This window comes from Metopolophium dirhodum, chromosome 1 (genome assembly GCF_019925205.1).
Source record: "Metopolophium dirhodum isolate CAU chromosome 1, ASM1992520v1, whole genome shotgun sequence".
Taxonomy (NCBI): Eukaryota; Metazoa; Arthropoda; class Insecta; order Hemiptera; family Aphididae; genus Metopolophium; species Metopolophium dirhodum.
This window is the reverse complement of record NC_083560.1, coordinates 22,606,016-22,626,861: the sequence shown is the minus strand read 5'-3', so window position 1 is coordinate 22,626,861 and position 20,846 is coordinate 22,606,016. Positions and strand designations below refer to the sequence as shown.

General features: G+C 28.3%; 3 protein-coding genes across 3 annotated transcripts in view; 2 read left to right on the top strand and 1 right to left on the bottom strand.

Annotated features, from left to right (window-relative positions):
- The window catches only part of LOC132936649 (kelch-like protein 2), a 61,701-nt gene that overhangs the window by 4,408 nt on the left and 36,447 nt on the right, over window positions 1-20,846 (top strand). The window lies entirely within an intron of this gene.
- Window positions 11,916-16,968, top strand: LOC132936902 (uncharacterized). Its single transcript, XM_061003705.1, has 2 exons — window positions 11,916-12,455; window positions 15,929-16,968. Exons 1-2 carry the CDS (start codon window positions 12,151-12,153, stop codon window positions 16,806-16,808), a joined length of 1,185 nt encoding a protein of 394 aa, XP_060859688.1. The 5' UTR covers window positions 11,916-12,150; the 3' UTR covers window positions 16,809-16,968.
- LOC132936901 (uncharacterized) lies at window positions 12,364-17,483 on the bottom strand. Its single transcript, XM_061003703.1, has 3 exons — window positions 17,016-17,483; window positions 15,711-15,876; window positions 12,364-13,755 (listed from the first exon to the last, which is right to left on the bottom strand). Exons 1-3 carry the CDS (start codon window positions 17,185-17,187, stop codon window positions 13,122-13,124), a joined length of 972 nt encoding a protein of 323 aa, XP_060859686.1. The 5' UTR covers window positions 17,188-17,483; the 3' UTR covers window positions 12,364-13,121.

Here is a 20,846-nt window from a genome sequence, read left to right as displayed (position 1 = left end):
TTTATATTACTATTATCATAACAATTTAAAAAAAAACAATAGGTACAATATTATTAAAACATTAACATCAATATAGTTAAAAGTATATTATTGTTTAGTAATACAAAATATAGTTTTTATACAAATTAACTTTCATTTTGTTAGAATATATTATTTAAAAAAAAAAACCTTAAAATAAAACTGAAAAAAAATTGACCAATTAAATATTTATAACATTATACATAACATAATATATGTATTATAATATGTTGTATTAATAAATACATAAATTATATGTTAAAAATAACAACATATACATTTCATTCATTATTGGGCACTGCACAAGAAGCAGACAAGTCAATTTAAAAAAACAAAATATGAAAATGAAAAACTGTTAAAACAAACTTAAGACAAAAAACTATTGAAAAATAAACAAACACAACTTAAAAATAAAGAAATAATATTTTAACTATAACAACATAAAATATATATTCATTAAAGGGCTTTGCGCAAGAAGCAGACAAGTCCATTACAAAAGTAAAACATAACAATCATATAGCTGGTAGGTACCTAATTAATTAGGAACTTATTCAATACCTTCAATTACATCTGTCACTAGTTCATAGTGGGTATTATTTCGGTTTATTAGGTACAAATATTTTACTCCACGTTTGGGTTCATCTTTTAGATTAATATTCTGACTAAAGAGCTGCCAAGTGTTTGTTTGAGTACTAAATACATATTATATTGAAGTTTTAAAATAAATAGCAGCAACAAATATTTCGGTATCAGTAGCCCAAACTCCTATTACAATGCTCTCTAATTTGTTCAGCAACTCGATGAAATGCGTGAACAATACATGTAACGTGAATCATTTTCGTATAAAATATATTAATCGATTTTCCCGCTTTAACCATGTATGGTGCCGCGTCGCTTAGAAATAATAAAATATCATCATGTCTTACACATTCAGGCCATAATATATGCATAGAATTATCAAATAATTTAGCGATTGTAATGTGATTTGATTTCTCTAGTTCTGCACAGTTTAATAAAAACACGTGACCAGGGCCATTAAGTTCGAGCGTTCCTACAATGAGATTTGCGATGTAACGACCTGCGGAATCTGTCGTCTCGTCGATCGAAACCCAGATTTTTTTCCAAATATAAAACTTCTAATTTTCACTTAAGTGTTTTCATAAATGTCATTCACATAACCTTTATGAAGTGTAGTTTGATTTGGAATTTCTTTCGAACTATATTGTTCCAAAAATGACTTAAAATTATGATTATTTAATTTATTTAATGGAATGTTAGCCGACAACAAAGCATAACATAAATCTTTATTAAAAAAAAGACTTTTTTGTGTTGCTTAAAAGTTGTTGTTGAGTTTTTTGATAATCAAATTTGCTTTGTTTTCGTTTAATAGCTACCTTATGTTTAGATATGTTAATGTGTTGTTGAACGTTGAATTTTCTGTCACTTCAAACTTTTGAATCGCACATTTTACAATACAATATTCTGCCGTCAGTTGTAAATACTGGACCACTACATTGACTAAATTCCAACACAACTATTTAAACGAGAAGCCAATGATTGTTTTTCCTTTGGCATATTTGACAAAAATAAATAAATATTACAAAAAAATTTGAAAGAGACGAAATAATTACTTGACGAAAATATTTCACGCAGTGTGCACAATAATACGAGTACGCGACGAAATATGACGGACAACTGAAATTCATTACTTATACGCGTTTCGGTTTTATCGATTTTATCGATTTTATCGGTCAGATAGTAAATTACCTAACCGATACTAAAAATATTATTTTGAAATGAAAAATTTACCACTTTGTTCTATTTTGTCCAAGCTAATTTAAGAACTTATTTCGAAAATTGCCAAATATGTTCTTAATTTTTCTAATATACTCAAATATGCATTTATAATGCAATGATGACAAAATATGCAAAAATATGTGAAATAAAATTTTTAATTTGATCTCCTGGTGTTATGAAACATATTTGTTATTCACTAGAATTTTTCTACGATCTTTCCTAATTATTAAGTATTCATCGACTATCGTATTCAAAGATAAAAGAAATTATTCATATTATATTCATTAATAATTGTATATAGTATATAGTATATACTTAATACTTATATTATATCATGATTAAAACATTTTAATTTTGGTACTTACCCTTTACTGAGTCGTAGATTAACGTTTAAGATCCTGATGAAAAATATTTAACAATTTAAATACCGTAGGTACACAACAAATATGTTTACAATAAAACATACAGATTAAAAAATGGACTGTTCAGAACGAAGGCTAATACGCCAATGAAAATAATAATCTAAAATTAGACTAAATTCTAAAATATCCTTAAATGTAAGTATATTAGTATATTAGTATATTAGTATATTTAGCCCTACCTGGGCTACCTTTATTAGTTGTCTAACTAATTTTTATTAATTTTATTTTTATAATTTTATTCTTGGACGAATAGTTGACATTTTTAACCAGCTTGAAAACCACTGACCTATATCATAGTATAAATAGTATTATAATAATATTATTTTTGTTTTCGTCATTTAATTAAGTATACAACTATTTTTTAATGACCTACGAAAATAAACTTGATACGTGGGCAACGCGCGTAACTTACAACAAGACACTCAACGTGTTCAACTTCAACAAACATCGCTTCGATTCGGTTAAATATCTATTTACCATGCTATCGTATTGGACTTCACCACAGAGGCTTTTATTGACATTTTAATTAAAACGCAAGTTATGAGCATTTTAAAACTGTAATTGTTTTGTACAAATTATTATCTGTATTTTTTCCTCACACAAAAAGTAAACCTCAGATTGAACCAGCTACTATGAATTGATTTCGACTACCTATAAATAATGTATAAAATTAATCATAATATAAGTACTATTAATAACAAGTTTACCTTCCAAAAATGTTAGCTTCTTTGTTGTCAAAAATAATACAATAATTATTACTATGACCAAAATGATATCGACGATGGTAATTTTTTTCAACATAATATTCCATCACCAGTACCACCTTTGCACGCTGTTGCGTGAAAGCTCCACCAGAAAACTCGCGCGAGCTACGAAAGTACGAACCACAAAACGTCGCGCGTCGGTCGCGTACTTGTCAGCCGTCGTCCCGATTCGTCCGTCGTCGGTCCACAACAGCCCGTCGTCTCACTGGCCACTCTCGTAGTCTCGTCGCTCGTCTAGTCGTGTGTTCCCTCGACTGTCGTCGTCTCTGGTGCACCGCGCGTACCGGTAATCGGCATTTCGGCGTTTTACTTTGAACCATGTGGTTTCGCGATTTTCGGTATAATAGTCGCCCGCGGGCTTTGCTTTTTTTCTCCACTGTGACTTGGCTTACGGTCCGCCAGTCACACGACCGATGCAGAGAAATGATTTTCGTGCGGTTTTTTTTTTATTTTATCGGACGTTTTAATGATTGCACATTTGCACGAAGCATGCCGAACCACTCGCGTACACGTTTTTTAAGTTTTGTTTAATCCGCGACGCGACGTATATTATAACTGCGATTCGGCAATTGCGCGATATTTTGCATACCGTTTTTGTCGCCGTCCACCGTACCTACCATTTGGCCCGTTCCCGAATCCTGCGGAATCAAACGCCGCTGTAACGTCATGTAATGCTTGTGGTATAATAACTGATGCAGAACTATCTAATTCATCTTCAGGTAATTTTTTTAATACACAATCTCAATAGGATACAATCCGGTTGCTTTAAAACCTGATTTTATGTTGTCTGACTGAGAAGCTGATTTGTTTTCCAGTGTTTTTTTTAAAAGTCTGGGAAACATTTCCTTTGCATTGGGCCTTTCTTACTCTTTTTATGAACATCTAATACCTTACGCCAAGCAATTTTAAGTGGTCTAAAACAAGACACATCTAATGGTTGTGTCAAGTGGGTACTATTAGGGGGCAGAAATATAAATCTAATGTTATTATCTTTACAAAGCTGAATTATTTTAACTGATATGTGACTAGCTAAATTGTCTCCAATAACAGCTTGGGCCCTTCTAAACGTCGACAATGAGGTATAATAATTGATATGAACCAGTCTTCGAATAGGTACTGATCAAACCAACCAGAAGGTGATCGGTTATACCTGCATCCATCAGGGCCACCTGAAATCCAAGAGTTCCATAATTGTAAAGATTTATACACTAAATACGGTGGTAACATAGAACCAGATGCATTGACGGCAAACATAACAGAGACTGAGGATTTTGAAGAACCCATAATTTCTACCTGCATGTTTCGTTATTTTCCTGACTAAAACCTTTTTTCTACCAGGGTTATCACAAAAATTGGTCTCATCATAATTAATTATGTTTTGAGGAGTACCTATGTTTGCATCATAATACCGAAATTCATCTGATTGTTCAACTGGATCGATACATTTTTCTATGAAATGATTTATGTTATCTTTCTTCTTTGGCCAGGCACATGATCCCTTATTGTACCAGATATTCGGAACACATTCAACTGACATATCTACATAAAAATTAAAAATCAACAACAATCCGCATAGTTCTGAAAAAAATATGGACATTTAGCGTATTCCAATAAATTATTAATATTTTGATTTCCAATTAATTTGTCAGATTCTTTCAGTGGTGAGATAATTAAATTAGTATCATCTGTATCATAATCAGTAGATTCTAAACTTTGTAATTCAATTTGTATTTTTCTTCATTTATTACTATAGCTAGTGATGAAAATTTAAATTATTATTATAACCTGTAATCAAAAAAGAAATCTACTTTAAATTTATTTAAAAAGTCTATGTATTATCCTAGTAACTATTAAAATATGAGAATAAATAAAATATAAATTATAAATACAGATTTAATTTAAATGAAAAAAAATAAATATTAAATAAATAATTAATACAATTTATAAAATAACAAACTAGGTAAATACTTATAATCTCGCTTATAATGTTATATTGAAATTATTTCTACTTTCATCACTATATATAATATTATTTTAATTTCAGTACTACACATCACATAGCATATTATAATATTATATAGGTACTTTTTTTATCAATAAAATTATAAAGAACTTAAGTACTGATACAATTTGTTTTCATCCATCAAAAATCTTAATTATTTTTGGACTTTTGTTAAAACATAATATATTTAGAATAATAATTATAATGAATAATTAAATTAACTTAACCCTGGTTTTTTAGTAACAAATTGCCATTGGTTTTTGATACGGAGAATGAACTGCTGGTCAAATTGTTTACATATTTACTTACATGACATGGTTTTTTACAATGAACCTAAATTAAGAGCTGACACTTTGACAATAGACACATTTTGATGTGTCGATACTTTCGTATACTTTCGATCTAATAAGAAAAAATATTTTATACTTCATACAGAAATACTGTTAGGTTATTATAATTTGTTGTATTATGCTCGTTTTAAATTATTAATTAAAAAATGGTTAATAAGTCACATACCTATTATAAAAGAAAAAAAATTATGTACCTACCTTTCTTTTTTTATTACCAAAGATGTTCATTTGTATTATGAATTGTTTGGCCTATAGTTAATAATTTATAATTACATTATTAAAACTATTATAAATATATTATGCACTACTTTTATTTATGTTATTATTACGTATAAAATGTATTTTTGTTATGTTTGAATTATATTATGTTTAATGCTTATATTATAATATGTTGATTCTCGTCTATCGTCACAAGGTTTACCTTTTAGTGATTGGCAAAGCCATAACAATAATAAAAAAAAAAAATGTTAAATTTACCTACTGTAAACTCTATTAGGTACCTACGGCTAATAAATAAAATTAGAGATAATCATTATAAGATGATTCCTATAACATTGTAAAGCATAGTTGGGGCCATACTTATAATTTATTTGTTGCAAACATTACTGTTGTGTAAAAAAAAGAAAAAAAATATGAAAATTATACTTATTATTAAATGAATAATGCATTAAACAAAAAATACAAATTATAAGGTGGTGCCTATGCTATAACTTATAGTTAATTTATTGCAAACATTTTTGTGAAAAAAAAAAAAAAACAAAAAAAAAAAATTGTAAAGTAATTGAATAAGATAGGAAGTAAGATAGGAATTATATGATATTAGAAATTAAGTTATTTTAATTGTACTATTGTAGGATAATTAGTCATAAAGCAAATACATCCTCAATTAATTACCACTGTTTGTTGATAAGTTTGAGAACCTTTAAAAATACTGTAAAAAGGCCATTCAACTGTAGAGCATAGATGGATCATACTCATAATTAATTTATTGAAAACATGAATTATAAAAAAATAAAAAATATATGAAAATTATACCTATTATTAATGTATATTATAATAAGTAATAAAAGAAAAAATAGAAAAAAAATAATTAGGTGATTCCTATGCTATTAATAATTAAGTATTTTGAATTGTATACATTGTAGGAATAAGTATTGAAGTAATCGTCCTCAACCAATCACCACACCTTCAAAAAGATCATAAAGACCATTCAACTGTTTGATTTTGTTTTTGAAAAGAATTTATCATGAATTGTCAAAAGAGAAGAAATAAGCTTGCGTGAATTAATAGTTATTTATTAATTTGGGAACATAAGACTGCAATAAAAAAACAATTGTACAAAACTTAGTGTTTTGAGCACGTATAAACTCAACTGAATAACTTCAATGAACTATAAACCGTATCAATATCTTAGGACAATGATTTAATTAATAGCATCAGTAGCTGGACAAACATTTAATGTTGGTATTCAAGAGTGGGAATCATATTTTATTTATTCGTACAGATGTTATGTTCCACAATAATACCCGTTTGACAATTTTACAGTGTACTGCAATGGGTATACTTAGTTAATAATATTTGTGTGCTATTGTGTGACAAGTGGATTTTGAACTACAATTACCTGTCATATATTACCAAAAATGAATGTTACTGCTGTTCCAACACAAACTATTGATACTTGGATGGACATACATCAGTATATTTCATAACAACAGTTAATAAAGTCATGTCAACAGTTAATTATACAACAGTTAATTAAGGTTACCTTTCAAACAGTTGCCCAGTAACTTTGGGTAATCAAGGGTAAACATTTTGCAGTACAGTTCTTAAACAACCTTGTAAAGGACTACTCTACCAAACGTGTGACATAAGTTCATGAAAGAGTACCTTGACATAGTAATATAAAACAAATTTGAAATACTATGCTTCTCTACATTACCGGTTTGTTATTTACCTCATCATGCCGTGTTAATGTAGGACATCCTCACTACTATAACATATTAACAATTACGCATCATCAGTTATTACATCATGTCCGTCTTTGAATGACATCTTGTGTAATGGGACTGAAAGATTAGCCACCGCTGTGTCGGAGATAAAACTTTGATTCTGAAAAACTGTGACACATGGGACTAAATTGACTCCATTTTTAGCCACAATATGTAAAGCAAACCTTGAAAACAAAATATGTGACAAACCTTCAATAGCCAGAATCATTATAAATGATTTTTGCAAGATCGAATATTGTCATAACAGTCAATAACAGTATAATAAAATATTAAAGTGTAATTGGAATATAAAAAAATCACATCTCACCTTGAGTAAATGATGTTTAAACTTGTCTGATAGTCTTATGTACTGTCTGACCGTCCATTGCTGGTGCAACTTATGTTCACACTTCACCAGAATGATATGGGCCAATGCTTAAAGTTCAACATGACAACCTTGTTACAATTTGTCAAGATGACCAAACATAAATTGCTTTCAGTTATACTTAAAAAATATGATCCATTGGTATATATTACATCAATATTGAACAATGAAAATATATTTTTGCAACAATTATAAGCAATGCGGATACTATGCTGTCCGCAGACCTTCAAACATGTTGGTCTTTATGTTATAAGCGTACCTATAAGTCAGTAGAAACTCTGTATTTCACTTCTAGTTATACAACGCTGATATTATCATGGTGTATACCGGACAAGTCTTTTAGATCTTGAATATATTTTCAATTAAATGCCACTTACAAAGGAAAACAGTTGAATGGCGTCATTAATATGAAAACAAATATTATCATTGTGAATTTTTATAAAGTTCAATATCATCAGAAATTATTATTTGTTATTATTGTGTATTATATAAACTGTAACTGCATTTGCATTTTGTTTTTTTTTTTTAGATTTAGTCTTAACTGGTAGATAAGGTAGGTTTTTTAATGTGCAATAAACTTAATATGTAAAACATAATTTAAACTTTGGTCATACCTAAAAAAAATTTTAATTTAGTGCAAATATTATTGTTAATATTAATGTTGGTGTCAAATGTGATATCTTTGGTTTCGCAAACAGTACTTTTTTTTATAATAAACAGGGTTGTTATATTTTAAACAACTTGTTGAACACATTAATTTTAAACATTTGCTTACAACATTTTATAAATTGACCAAAACTGATTAAAGTTAAATTAAATATTCCTTTTTGTTTTTAATATTTTATTAATTTTATTGGTTATTTCATCAAATACAACTAAATAATAAAATAATAGATATAACATCTTAAATCATTATTTATTTATGTAAACTACCTAAATAATAAAACTTAAAAATTAAAAAAAAAAAAATAATAAACAAAAATTATCTAACATTAACAATTCAAATAAAATAATATGTCAAACAACTTTATTAGTCTTTATTGGAAAATAAAAGTTGAATAGTAATAAATTGATAAATGGCCACTAGTCTTCAATTTAATAATAAACATAATCATATCATAATATCCAAGTATATTTTATATTTTATTGGTACGGAGTTTTTTTTGTCAGTATTTAAATAAAAAAAATACAATTTATTTGTCTTGGATTTATAATATTTGGTATTTTATAACATAAAAAATCATTGCTAAAAGGTAACTTAAAAACTATGTAAATACCACTGAAACTTTATGAAATATTATGAGAGTGCAGACTTTGCATTTTTAGGGCCTTTCTTTGATACTATCAGGAACACTCATAGGGTTTCCGCGGTCTCACTATTTTTCACTATTATTCTCACCTTTTTTTTAATGTTCTTAATTTTTCTCACTTATTTCATACACAAATATTTTATAATATGAATAATTTAAATGGTATTTGTGATACATTTTTTATATTGTTAAAAATGTATGCGATAAACACTGTACATAATCAAATTGTGTTATTTTCTATGATTGCCACAGTTGCATTTGTTTTTTGATTTCTTTATCTTTGTTTTTGATATAATTTATTGTATTAATAATATGAGTACTTCTGATATATGTTTCACGTTATACATTTAACAAAGCGTTTATAAATTGATAAATGTTCATATTTTTTTGGAAACGTAAGTTAGTACTTAGCTAGATGAATAATTTAAAAATATTTTAAACATTTTAAATTCAGTTTTTTGTATTATTTTAACACTTACATTAAAATTCTTTAGATTTTTATCCTATGATTGTAATCCTTATGATTTCCGAAATATTTTTTTTTGGTATCATTATTTTTAAAACGTTGAAATACAAAGGTTCCCTAAAAACAACTAAAATGTTGAGTGGGTGCTAAACAAGTTCTGCTTGACACAAAAATGTAATTTCTAAGCCAGTAATTCTCACTTCATATTCTAGATTTAACAAACATAATTTGATTCCATAACTCAATGTAACTATTAAAATTTTTAAATCCAGTATTTATTAAATTAGTCTCATTGACTACCCAAATAATTTCATTTGGAGAAGAAAAATGGATAAAAACGTGGATTAAAAGTAGATCTTACTAGGTACGAAACTTTTAAGTTGCGTAAGAGTATGTCGTGCACATTTTGAAGGATACTGTTCTAATTACAGGAATAAATGTTGGGAATGAAATCAAAGATCCTGAAATTAATGTAATGTCTCCTCAAAATAAACGTGTGCAAAATAAAATTTCATTAACAAAAATGTTTTATTTAAAACTTTTTTAAATTATACAAGTTTTTTTATAAAATATGAACAGTAAATATTTGAGAAGTAGGCACTTTTCCGGCTCTGGAACATTTTCTGTTAACATAAACATATAAAAAAATTTATTAATAAATTAATAATATAGTGTATTAATTTTATTTACCTTAAGAATTGCACTGAATAATAAGATGTTTTCTTATATTTTCGAATTTGAATGATCTACGGTTATTTGATAGTAGAGTTTTGTATGCCGAGAATGACCGCTCTACATCGACAGACGTGCGTACTTAAAAAATGTTAAGTCGTTACAATTTAAGTGTCTGAATTTCAGGAAATTCCCTAACCTGAATGTCTCTTCACCCGTTAGAACTTGTAATATTTTTACCAACGCCAAGAGACCACGGTTTTTTTCCTGTACCTGATTAAATTTATTTTGAACAGATTTTCCATTTGGACCACTTAATGTTTCAAATGATTTTTGAATATCTTGAACTATTTTTAGTGAATCCGATAAAGGCATATGTTGCCGTTGTAATTGTTCAATAGCCAAAGTTAATTTGGCTAAGTTCGACTTAATATACGTTAAGTTGTTTTCCAATCCAGGTTTTATGATGTTATCTTGAGCACCTTTAATACTAACTGCATCGTTTCTGTCTAGCATAAAAATAACACGGTGGATTATCCCGAAATTCTCGCAATAATAAATTGCTGCGTTAATCCAACTTCCCTAACGTGTGATAATTGGCTCCGGAGGTAAGGAGTTTGGCGCTTCCGATTTAAATACAAGTAAACGACTTGGGGCTTTTCTAAAGATTTTTTTTACACTTGAAATAACTTTATCTACTATGTGAAATTGATTTCTAACTTCTTCTGCGACTCTGTGCAGTCCATGCACAACACTTGTTACATGTATCATTTTTGAGTAAAGGCTTTTTAGTACTTCTCCTGATTTGACCATGTAAGGTGCGGCATCGGATAAAAATAAAAGTACATTGTCATGTTGGATACCAGCCGGCCATAATATGCTCATTGATCTATCAAAAAGTTTGCTGATTGTGGAGTGGTTAGCTTTTTCTAGTTCCTCCGAATTAAGTAAAAACATATTGCCTGCATTATTTTCCTCAAGAGTGCCTACTATTACATTTGCAATGTAACGACCCTGTACATCAGTGGTCTCGTCGATACTGACCCAAATTTTTTTGTCAGAAATTATTTTCCTAATTTTATCCATGCTCTCATTGTAAATATCATCCACATATCCTTTTCGCAACGTGGATTCACTCGGAATATCATTTTTTGTATATACTTCCAAAAATGTTTTGAATTTTGGGTTTTCTAACTTGTTCAAAGGAATGTTAGCAGAAATAAAAGCCTCACACAAATCTTTATTAAATGACGATTTTTTATTAATATTACTTGTCGCTGTCAATAACTGCTGTTGTTGTCGATTTATTTGATTTTCATATCGGGCAAGGCCTTTGATATATTTGTCACTTTTTATATGTTGTGATACGTTAAACTTTTTGTCAGAATTAACTTTGACTTCACACATTTTACAAAATAATACACTTTTATCAATTGAAAAAATTTTAGGACCATATAAATTAACATAAGTTTGGAGGCGATTTGACAAATTTTGTTTAACTTTAGGCATTTTTAAAAACGACAAATACGATAGTTCACGATCAAACGCACACGCAACACGCAAATGACGGCAGAACGCAGACAACTAAAATAAAATCATAGGTCTTTACGTACGGCGATAGCGCCGTATCTTACGTAAATACGACGAATTCGATAACTGCAGTTCATATTTTGATACAATTAGGTTTGATACAAAAATAACTAAATTATTGGAAGGTTATCGACGATAACAACGGTCTAAGGCTCGGGCCACACGACGCGTTCTTGCCGCATGCGTTAAAATAAATTGCGGTGACGCCGCAATAACATATCGGGCCACACGATGCGTTGCATTGCGTTGTGACCGGATGCGTTAGGTATATTTTTAAAATTTTCTAATATATCAAGTCTAAATTTGGGAACTCAAAATTAATTTAGAATGAAAAATTAATTTAGTTTCAATCTAGACTTGGTATCAGAAGGTCGATAGTATATACCATGTCCAATAAAAGATTGTTGAAAGTGTTGTGTGCGGCAGAAGCTGCTGGAGAATTGGATGAACCTACTACTTCAAAACGAAGATACTGGGTACATCCCTTAAATTCTGATAGAGAAAAAAATAATAACTTTTTAGAATTTTATGGAAATATACGAAAGCACCCAGAAAAGTTTTTCGAGTATTATCGAATGTCGGTTAGGTCATTCGATGAACTCTTGGCTAAGATTCGTCAACATTTAACTAAAGAAGTTACTAACATGCGTAATCCTTTAAGTCCGGAGGTTAGACTGACGGTGACTATAAGGTAAGTCGATAAAATATATTTTTTACCTTAAATTGTTTGAAATTATAAAATAGTAAAAGTTATACCTTTAGTATTAAAGTCTCTCGCTAACCTTATATAACTAAATACATTTGTTAATAATAATAACATAATAATTAATAGGTATAATGACTCAATAGTCAATACAAATAAGTACTTAGGTGCTTAATTTTATAACATATAAAACTGATACAAATATATAATATATATAAATATATCACATACATACAATATAGGTACATATTTAAAAAAAAAAGTTTTACATATTTTCTATATGGACAAAATTAACGTAGGACCGTTATAAACGTGATTACACGTATTAATATCACCAAAAGTACTATGTTGAACTTTGTATACATACCTGTGGGCTGTAATTTTTTATTATAATTCAAATATAAATAAGAACACCTATACGTTATGAAAAGATGTATTCTTTTTTAATTAACTTCTAAATACAAAAGAAAGAAAATGTATTAACTGTTTAAAAAACTAAAAAATTATAAATTGTTAAGTATATAAAATATAAAAACTAGTACCATTTATAGGTAATAACAAATAATAAAAATAACTGTTTAACTTTTATAAGCTTCTTAAAATAAATAAAAAAAAACAAATTATTATCACTTTTTAAAATACGTAAATTGTCATTTACATTTGATGATGGTTGCCATCTTGGGGATTATGCAGAGGAAAATGTTGTTGCTTTGGTTGATAAGGTGCAGATATGTTTTCAGAAGAAGGTAGTTGAGGACATTGATTTGGAATTGGTGCAGGATATATGTTGTGGTGTAGTGTATCTATAGAACTGTGTGAGGAAGACGCTTGTTGATGTTGGTATGAATTTAAATACCCGGAATGAAAATATTGAGCATTATTCTGAGGATTAAATATTGGAGTTTGATAGGAATAATTATTATTTTGTGGATAAGATTCATTTTGAAAAAATTTAAGTACGTACATTTTAAATTCTAATTTTTTACCATCACTTAATTGTTTTACTTGAGGAAGTAAAGATTTCAAAAAAAGTTCATCCGCGTCAGTTAATTCTTGTTTTTCCAAGTGATCCAATAGTTTGCTCTGAAAAATAGTCATTTTTGGATTTTTTTTATTTTTTTTTGAAGTACTCGGTGGGGTGTTCTGTGCGCTTAAGGACATATCCAGTTGCTGTGATGGGTGTTCTTGGTCTAATAATGTATTCTCATGATCTTCAACCACTTCATCTGTATCCGAAACCTGAGCATCTGATACGTTTTGTGTGTCGTTTATAAAATTTCCTGAGGTACTATTTAAATAAATCAAAAATTGTAAATATTTTATTGGGAAATTATTGAAATTAAATAGTACTTATATTACAAAAAAGCTTTATAATTTGATAATAACTACATCAACAATTTAAGCAAAAGATAAAATTAATATTTTAATACTTTAAACCAGAACAAAGTAAATACATATTATACCTAACCAACTACCAAGCCTGGGCAAGTTAATCATAATTTTTAACTGATTAAGTGAAGTTGATATAACACATTTTAAGTTAAAAGTTATCTTAATTTTTTTTTAAACTCAGGTAAGTCAAAAGTTATATGAAAACTGACAATTAACTTATTATTTATTAACTTCAATTCATTTTTTTACATTTTTTTTTTTATTTTATAAAAAGCCAGTTATATGGTTTAAAATAATAAAAACTAGCGTTATTTATTAAGTTTATATCAATAAATATCAGTTAAGTTAAAAATTAAGTTAATGAAAATTAAATTTTAAAAAGGTAAAATTAACTTAACTTTTAATTTAAATTTAACTTTTTAACTCCTCTATCCCCAGGCTTGTAACCTACCTATAAACATATATAAATTACATTTGTATATAGTTTACTAGAAACAACTGACAAATTAAATAACTTTTGTTATAATCAATGTTTTTAATTTTATTTTTTTTTTAATAACTTATATAGACACTATAACACTAAACGTATATAAAATTTTAGATTAATGTATTGATTTTACAATGATGCGTGTTATATTAATTTATAAAAAATTGTTTGTGTCTGTAATCACGAAACGAAATGATTCAATTTCCTACAGCAGCAGATTTTCTGTTAGGAAATTTAATCTACTTGGTACTTTAGGAGGGGGGTCAATAGTAAAAAATTACCAGTATTTTAAAAAAGCGTCAGAAAAACAAACACAATAATTAATGAAAAATTGAGATATTACGACGATAGTTTTTAGAACATTTTATAATTTATTAACTACAAATAATTTCAATTTTTTTGAAATTTTGATAAAAAAAATCATGAATATATAGATATTTAAAATGTTTCATATTTTATTAAAACAACTTATCAGGAACGTTGCATTAAATTTCCGACCTTCCTTACTCATCGAATACAATTTTATTTAAATTTATATAGAATATAAAACTAAAATAATTGAAAGTTTTTAATGTCTATAAATTAAGTCTAGTTGGTGTACCTATTGGGGAGGTCAAAATTTAAAATTCCCAGTAATTTTCAAAATCGTCGGGAAAAACAAATGAAAAATTAAGGAAAAAACGTAAATTTTTACAGAAAATCGTTTTTGGTGTAACTCTAAAAGAAAGGACTAGCTGTAGATCCATGAAATTTTTTTTTTCTATAAATATTAATAAAATTGTATTTGTTGGGTGAAAATTCTTGAACATTTAATAGAAGGCTCCTATTAAATTTTTTCAAAGGCAGATTAAAAATATTAAAAATCTGTAGTCACAATTTTTTTTTCTAAGCATTTTAAATTCAAATTTTGACAAAATACGTAAAAATAACGATAATTTACATTTTTTTTTTAGTTAGAAATTCATAAAAAATTTTCTTTTATTTCTTTTTATTAATTCTTAGATTAATAAAAGATGTATCATAAGTTTGTCTACTTTCATCTAAAAAAAAAAAAAAAAAACTAAAAGCAATTCAAAATAAATATCTTTGGATTCAAATTTAACACAATCCGTTACAGTGACTCACTTGTAACCTACTGTACAGCAGAGCGACATCCACTTAACCACCTTTTTATTGTTGACCCCCCCCCCCCCCCAAAGTACCAAGTGGTGATGACACGAACACAAAAAAAAAAAATAAAACGCATAATTGTAAAATTAATACATTCATCAGAATCTAAAATTTAAATCTGATACACATTTTTTTTTAAACAATTCTAAATAGCCAATTGATAAATCTGGTTTTACATATTATATTAAATTTACCTTCTTCTATCTAAATTTGGTGTCAAAAACGATAACAAATTAGCAAAGTGGTATTTTTTCTTTATTTTTGTAGCAGCAGAACCACTTTTAATATTTTTCTCTTGGTTTTTATATTTCATATAGTTGTCGCGTACATGTCTCCATTTTTTGTCCTTTATATCTTTTGCTAAAATGAAAAATGTATTTACTTACTAATACATTTTTAAATATATTGTTAGATATCTGTCAACTGGAACTTGTTTTAAAGCTATGCAATTTGATTTTAATATTGGGAAGAGTACAGTAGCACAAATTGTCAAAGAAACTTGTCAAATTTGTTGGACAGTATTACAACCAACAGAAATGTCTCCGCCGACTACGGAACAATGGCTTGATATAGCTGAACATTTTTATACAAGTACGAACTTTCCTAATTGTCTCGGGAGTATCGACGGGAAACACATAAGGTGTAAAAATCCACAAAACTCAGGTTCATATTTTTTCAATTATAAGAAATATTATTCTATTATTCTTATGGCTGTAGTAGATTCAAATTTAAGTTTTGTTTGTATTGATGTCGGGGCATTTGGACGAGAATCTGATTCTAATGTGTTTAAGCAATGTCCATTTGGAAAAAAATTGTATGCCAATCAGCTTAATATTCCCGAACCTAAGTGCTTACCAAATACCGATGACTCTCCTCAACCTTACGTTTTTGTTGCTGATGAAGCTTTTGCACTGCACAAAAATTTACTCAGACCATATCCAGGCCGTGGGCTTACAAATACTCGTCGTATATTCAATTATAGGCTTTCGAGAGCAAGAAGGACGGTTGAATGTGCATTTGGCGTACTTTCAAATAAGTGGAGAGTGTTACATACGCCACTATTGGTTGAACCAGATTTTGCGGACGACATCATAAAAGCTTGTTGTATACTACACAACTTTGTCCGCAAAAGAGATGGTTATAATTTCGAGGACATGGATACTAGCTATTTGGTAGATGGTTTATCTAATAGAGGACCGGGAGTACGATCTCAAGGAATTGAGGTCAGAGATTCTTATGCAGAGTATTTCATGGGACCAGGATCAGTACCATTCCAGTATAACAAAATATAAAAAGACAACATCTACCTATGAGTTATTAATAATACTTATTAAAATCAATAATTAGTTTTTATTTATTTAGGTATGTATTTTAGAATATTAACATTTTAAATATGTATAACGTATGTTGTATGTACTTACCTATTTTGATTTAAATTATTATTAATTTTTCACTTTACTGTTATTTGTTTTTATTCACATTAATTAAATATATGTTACCTTTTTCCTCTTTTTGAGCCGTTGAAAGTTCTTCCCAATTCGGATACATAGCGGCAGCCACAGAATTCCATGCCAACATTTTCATTGGCTTGTCGTGGTAATCGTTTGAGCCAATATCCCATAAGCAAGGCCTTGACTGAACTTCGCTTATTAATTTTTCAAAGTCGAACATTTTTTAGGCGTTTTTTAAAATTCAAAAATGACAAATGGGAAAATAACGATTTTTCACCGCTTGCGTTATTACCGCGTCGTGTGGTCGATATAATTGAAATACACGTGTTTTGTATTGATAACAGTGTGCGTTGCTGCCGCACCACCGCAGCATGTTGCGGTGGAAACCTGCCGCATACGGCAACACCGCGTCGTGTGGCCTGTTCTATTTAAAACTAAACGGTCCGTACAAAAACCCAACGCATGCGGCGACACCGCAAATCGCCGCATGCGGCAAGAACGCGTCGTGTGGCCCGAGACTAAGGCCGTTTATTCCGGATGCGTACCATCTTAAAATGAAACAATTTGTTTTCGTTCACATATTCGTAGGCGGCTGTTTGGTAGGTAATTTAGTTTTTCAACAATATGTGTTTATTTCCTTAAATATGCCCATTAACAGCATTTATAACTCCAAATTAGCAAAATACCTTCTATAATATGTATTTATGTGAAAATATACCCAAAAATAGCACTAAAAACCTAAAATTAGCAAAATAGCAGTAAAAACCGTAAATATGCAAAAAAATAGCAAAATAAAATTTCGTGTATGACATCAGAGAAGTGTGAAACATATTTGTATCTTACTTTGGATGTTCTAGGACGAACCAATAAAAATATGCATTTGCTAGAACTTCCGAGCCCTGGTAATAATATAATAGAAATTTAATTTATTTTAATTTTTAAATGATACAGTTTTCATTCATTTGTTTTTTTTTTGATTTGTAAGTACATTATTTTCAAATTTTTTGATACATGATTTTTGATAAGAGGAAAGTTTTTTAAAGCTATATTTGATGGGTTTAATTTTTCCTTGAATTACCTGCGGTTGAAATGGTTGAACGTCCTCATGCTTATATTTGTAGTGTTTTGTCTCAGCAGAATTGGGAAAAGTTATAGTGACAAACTCATTGTCTCATTTGACAACAATAGCAGCATAATATGGCCTCCCTATGGATTTTACGTTAACTATTGAACCAACACTATACTTTTGTTTATCCTAAAAGAAATATTCTTTTTTATATAAGATTGATTTTTACAAACATATAGAGATAACTAATATACAGTAGGTATACTTACATCACAATGTTTGACTTTTTTACTATTTCCTTGGATAGGTGGTTCGTCTGGTTCAACAACTACTGGTGCCTCTAAAACATAATGTTTAAGTATTAAGATTGATTTTTACAAAAATTTTTAAAAAAAAACCTGAGCTGATATATCTTATATACAATATACTTACGTCAGAGTTAAACGACGTTTGTGATGCAGTTTAGTTTTTTTCTTGATTTCTTAATAGGGTAGCCATGATAGTTGGGAGGATAATAGGTATATCTGTGCTCAGATATATTTTTTGGGTTACCATAACTATTAAATACTTCTTCAATAGCTTCGGTTGTTTTTTGGGATGGGTTGATTTTTGCTGCTAAAATGTACCAATCCTTTTTTTTTTGATGTTGTAATTAGGATAATTATGCATTCCTTCAAATGGACGATCCCTTATAATGTATTTATGTTCGTAGAGCGTCTGATAATTAATCAAGATAATTTTTAATAGATCACTTTTAAGTAATATTATTATTTATTATTAGGGAACAGATTTATATGTTATAAAAATACAGAAATATATACATATATATGGAAGTATAATTTATAAAATATGTGCTAAAAACATCCAATATGTGGGAAAAAATTTAATTAAAAAAAAAAATTACAATTATTAAATTAGTAGAAAATATGTGCTAAAAACATACAAATATGTGGGGGGGGGGGGGGAAATTACAATTAAAAAAATACAATTATAATTCTTAAATTATTAAAAGTGATTTGTTGCATTGAATTATTACAATTTTTTTTCAATTATCAAATGTTAAATGTCGCCTATTTCATATTTGGTCTCAATTTAATTCTAAAATGGTTAAATGATTGTTCCGCATCAAACAATGAAATTTGAGCATTGAGCATAATATCAGAAGGCGATAATTCCAAATTTTTAGAAGGGTGTCTGCCATTTATTAAGTCATTGATTGTTTTGAAATTGGATTTGGACTTTTCCAAATCAATTGATTAAAAAATCAAAAATTACTAAATATGCACAAAATATGTACTTCTTTACCAAATATGTAAAAATATCTAAATAAAAGTAGCATCATTTTCATAGGAATGATTTAAATCATCAAAATTTTTTATCAAATCTTAAATATTTTGTTTTAATTAAAATATGCATTTACATATAAATCTGTTCCCTATTTATTATTATGATATAATATATTATTATACTAAACTACTTACAGAAGTTAACGGTTCCACCCTGCGTATCCACATCGCGATTACATTTGTGGCAGCGTCGTCCACATTACATGATTGGCATAGGATAATTAATAATTCTCTCACTAATTGTGATACTCTCCCACGTGTATGTCTCAAAGTTTTAAGGAAATTTGCCATTTCATTAAATGTAACATCATTGGGATTTTTCTTATATATTACTGATAAATATTCGGAAATTATTAATCCTACTAGTCTTCGTAGGTGAAGAGACATTTTAGAAAAATGGTTTGACGGTTATAAATTATAATATATTGAACATGTGAAAAACACGAGGCATACACGACAACGTATACATAATAGTGTCAAAATTGAAATAACAGTGTTGAAATGAAAGTTTGGTTATGCGTCCAATTCTAAGGTAATTGAACGTAAGGTAATTTAACGTAGGGTAATTTTATTGAATTACGGTATACATAGGCGGACCCAGAGTTTTACATTTGAGTGTGCCCGGCCTTTTGTTTGTAGTTATTTTTTTTTTCTATATATATATAAATTAATGTAAAAATAAAATATTTTAAATTTCAAGTATGTGACACTTGTTTACTAACCAATACTATAACTTATTGTATAATATTTACCTATTGCTAGCTTATTGGTGATGACAATGTACTTTTTTTTTTTTTATTAAAGAAATCAAAAGAAATGGTTACAAATTTACAAGTTTAAACAAATACAGTTTTAATTACCTACCTCCTGTAAGCTAACTATTTTACTATGTAATATGTAAGTATTGATTATAACAATTTATTGTTTAATTTTATAGTAAATTAGTTCATAAATCATTAGTAGTTAATAATTAAATTAAAACAACACTAGTATAATTTTTTGTATTAACTTATAATAACAATCACCTTTGAAATGGCACAATACTTTTAAATTCATCTACAACTTCAGAAGGCTCAACATTGGCCGTTAATTCCTGTTCGACATATAATAACATGAGTGATTCCAACCGATCTTGTTTCGTAGTTGACCTTAACTTCGTTTTCACGTGAGTCAATTTAGAAAATGCTCTTTCGCATGAGCAACTTGTCACGGGGATGACAGAAAATGTTTCAATTGCAGCATTAAAAGCAGTGTAAATTTTATATTTTTCATTTTCTTGCATCTACTGAATCCATCCACTTAATGTTGTTGCTGAATTTCCAGTTAGTACAGTCTGATCTGTTTTTAACAATCTTATTTCTGCCATTAATTCATCTTGAGAAATTTTGAATTTTTCTTCTAAAACAGCTGCTTCCTCTTTATTTAATTTTAGATTTAATAGATTTCCCACAGCATTTATAATTTCGA

What these genes read in the sequence shown, in the direction of transcription:
- LOC132936902 (XM_061003705.1), top strand. Translation starts at nt 12,151, where the DNA reads ATGTCCAATAAAAGATTGTTGAAAGTGTTGTGTGCGGCAGAAGCTGCT. An exon ending in AGACTGACGGTGACTATAAG is followed by an intron (nt 12,456 to 15,928) that starts GTAAGTCGATAA and finishes ATATATTGTTAG; the next exon opens with ATATCTGTCAACTGGAACTT.
- LOC132936901 (XM_061003703.1), bottom strand. Translation starts at nt 17,187, where the DNA reads ATGTTCGACTTTGAAAAATTAATAAGCGAAGTTCAGTCAAGGCCTTGC. An exon ending in GGCTCAAAAAGAGGAAAAAG is followed by an intron (nt 15,877 to 17,015) that starts GTAACATATATT and finishes TTTTCATTTTAG; the next exon opens with CAAAAGATATAAAGGACAAA. An exon ending in CCAAATTTAGATAGAAGAAG is followed by an intron (nt 13,756 to 15,710) that starts GTAAATTTAATA and finishes TTATTTAAATAG; the next exon opens with TACCTCAGGAAATTTTATAA.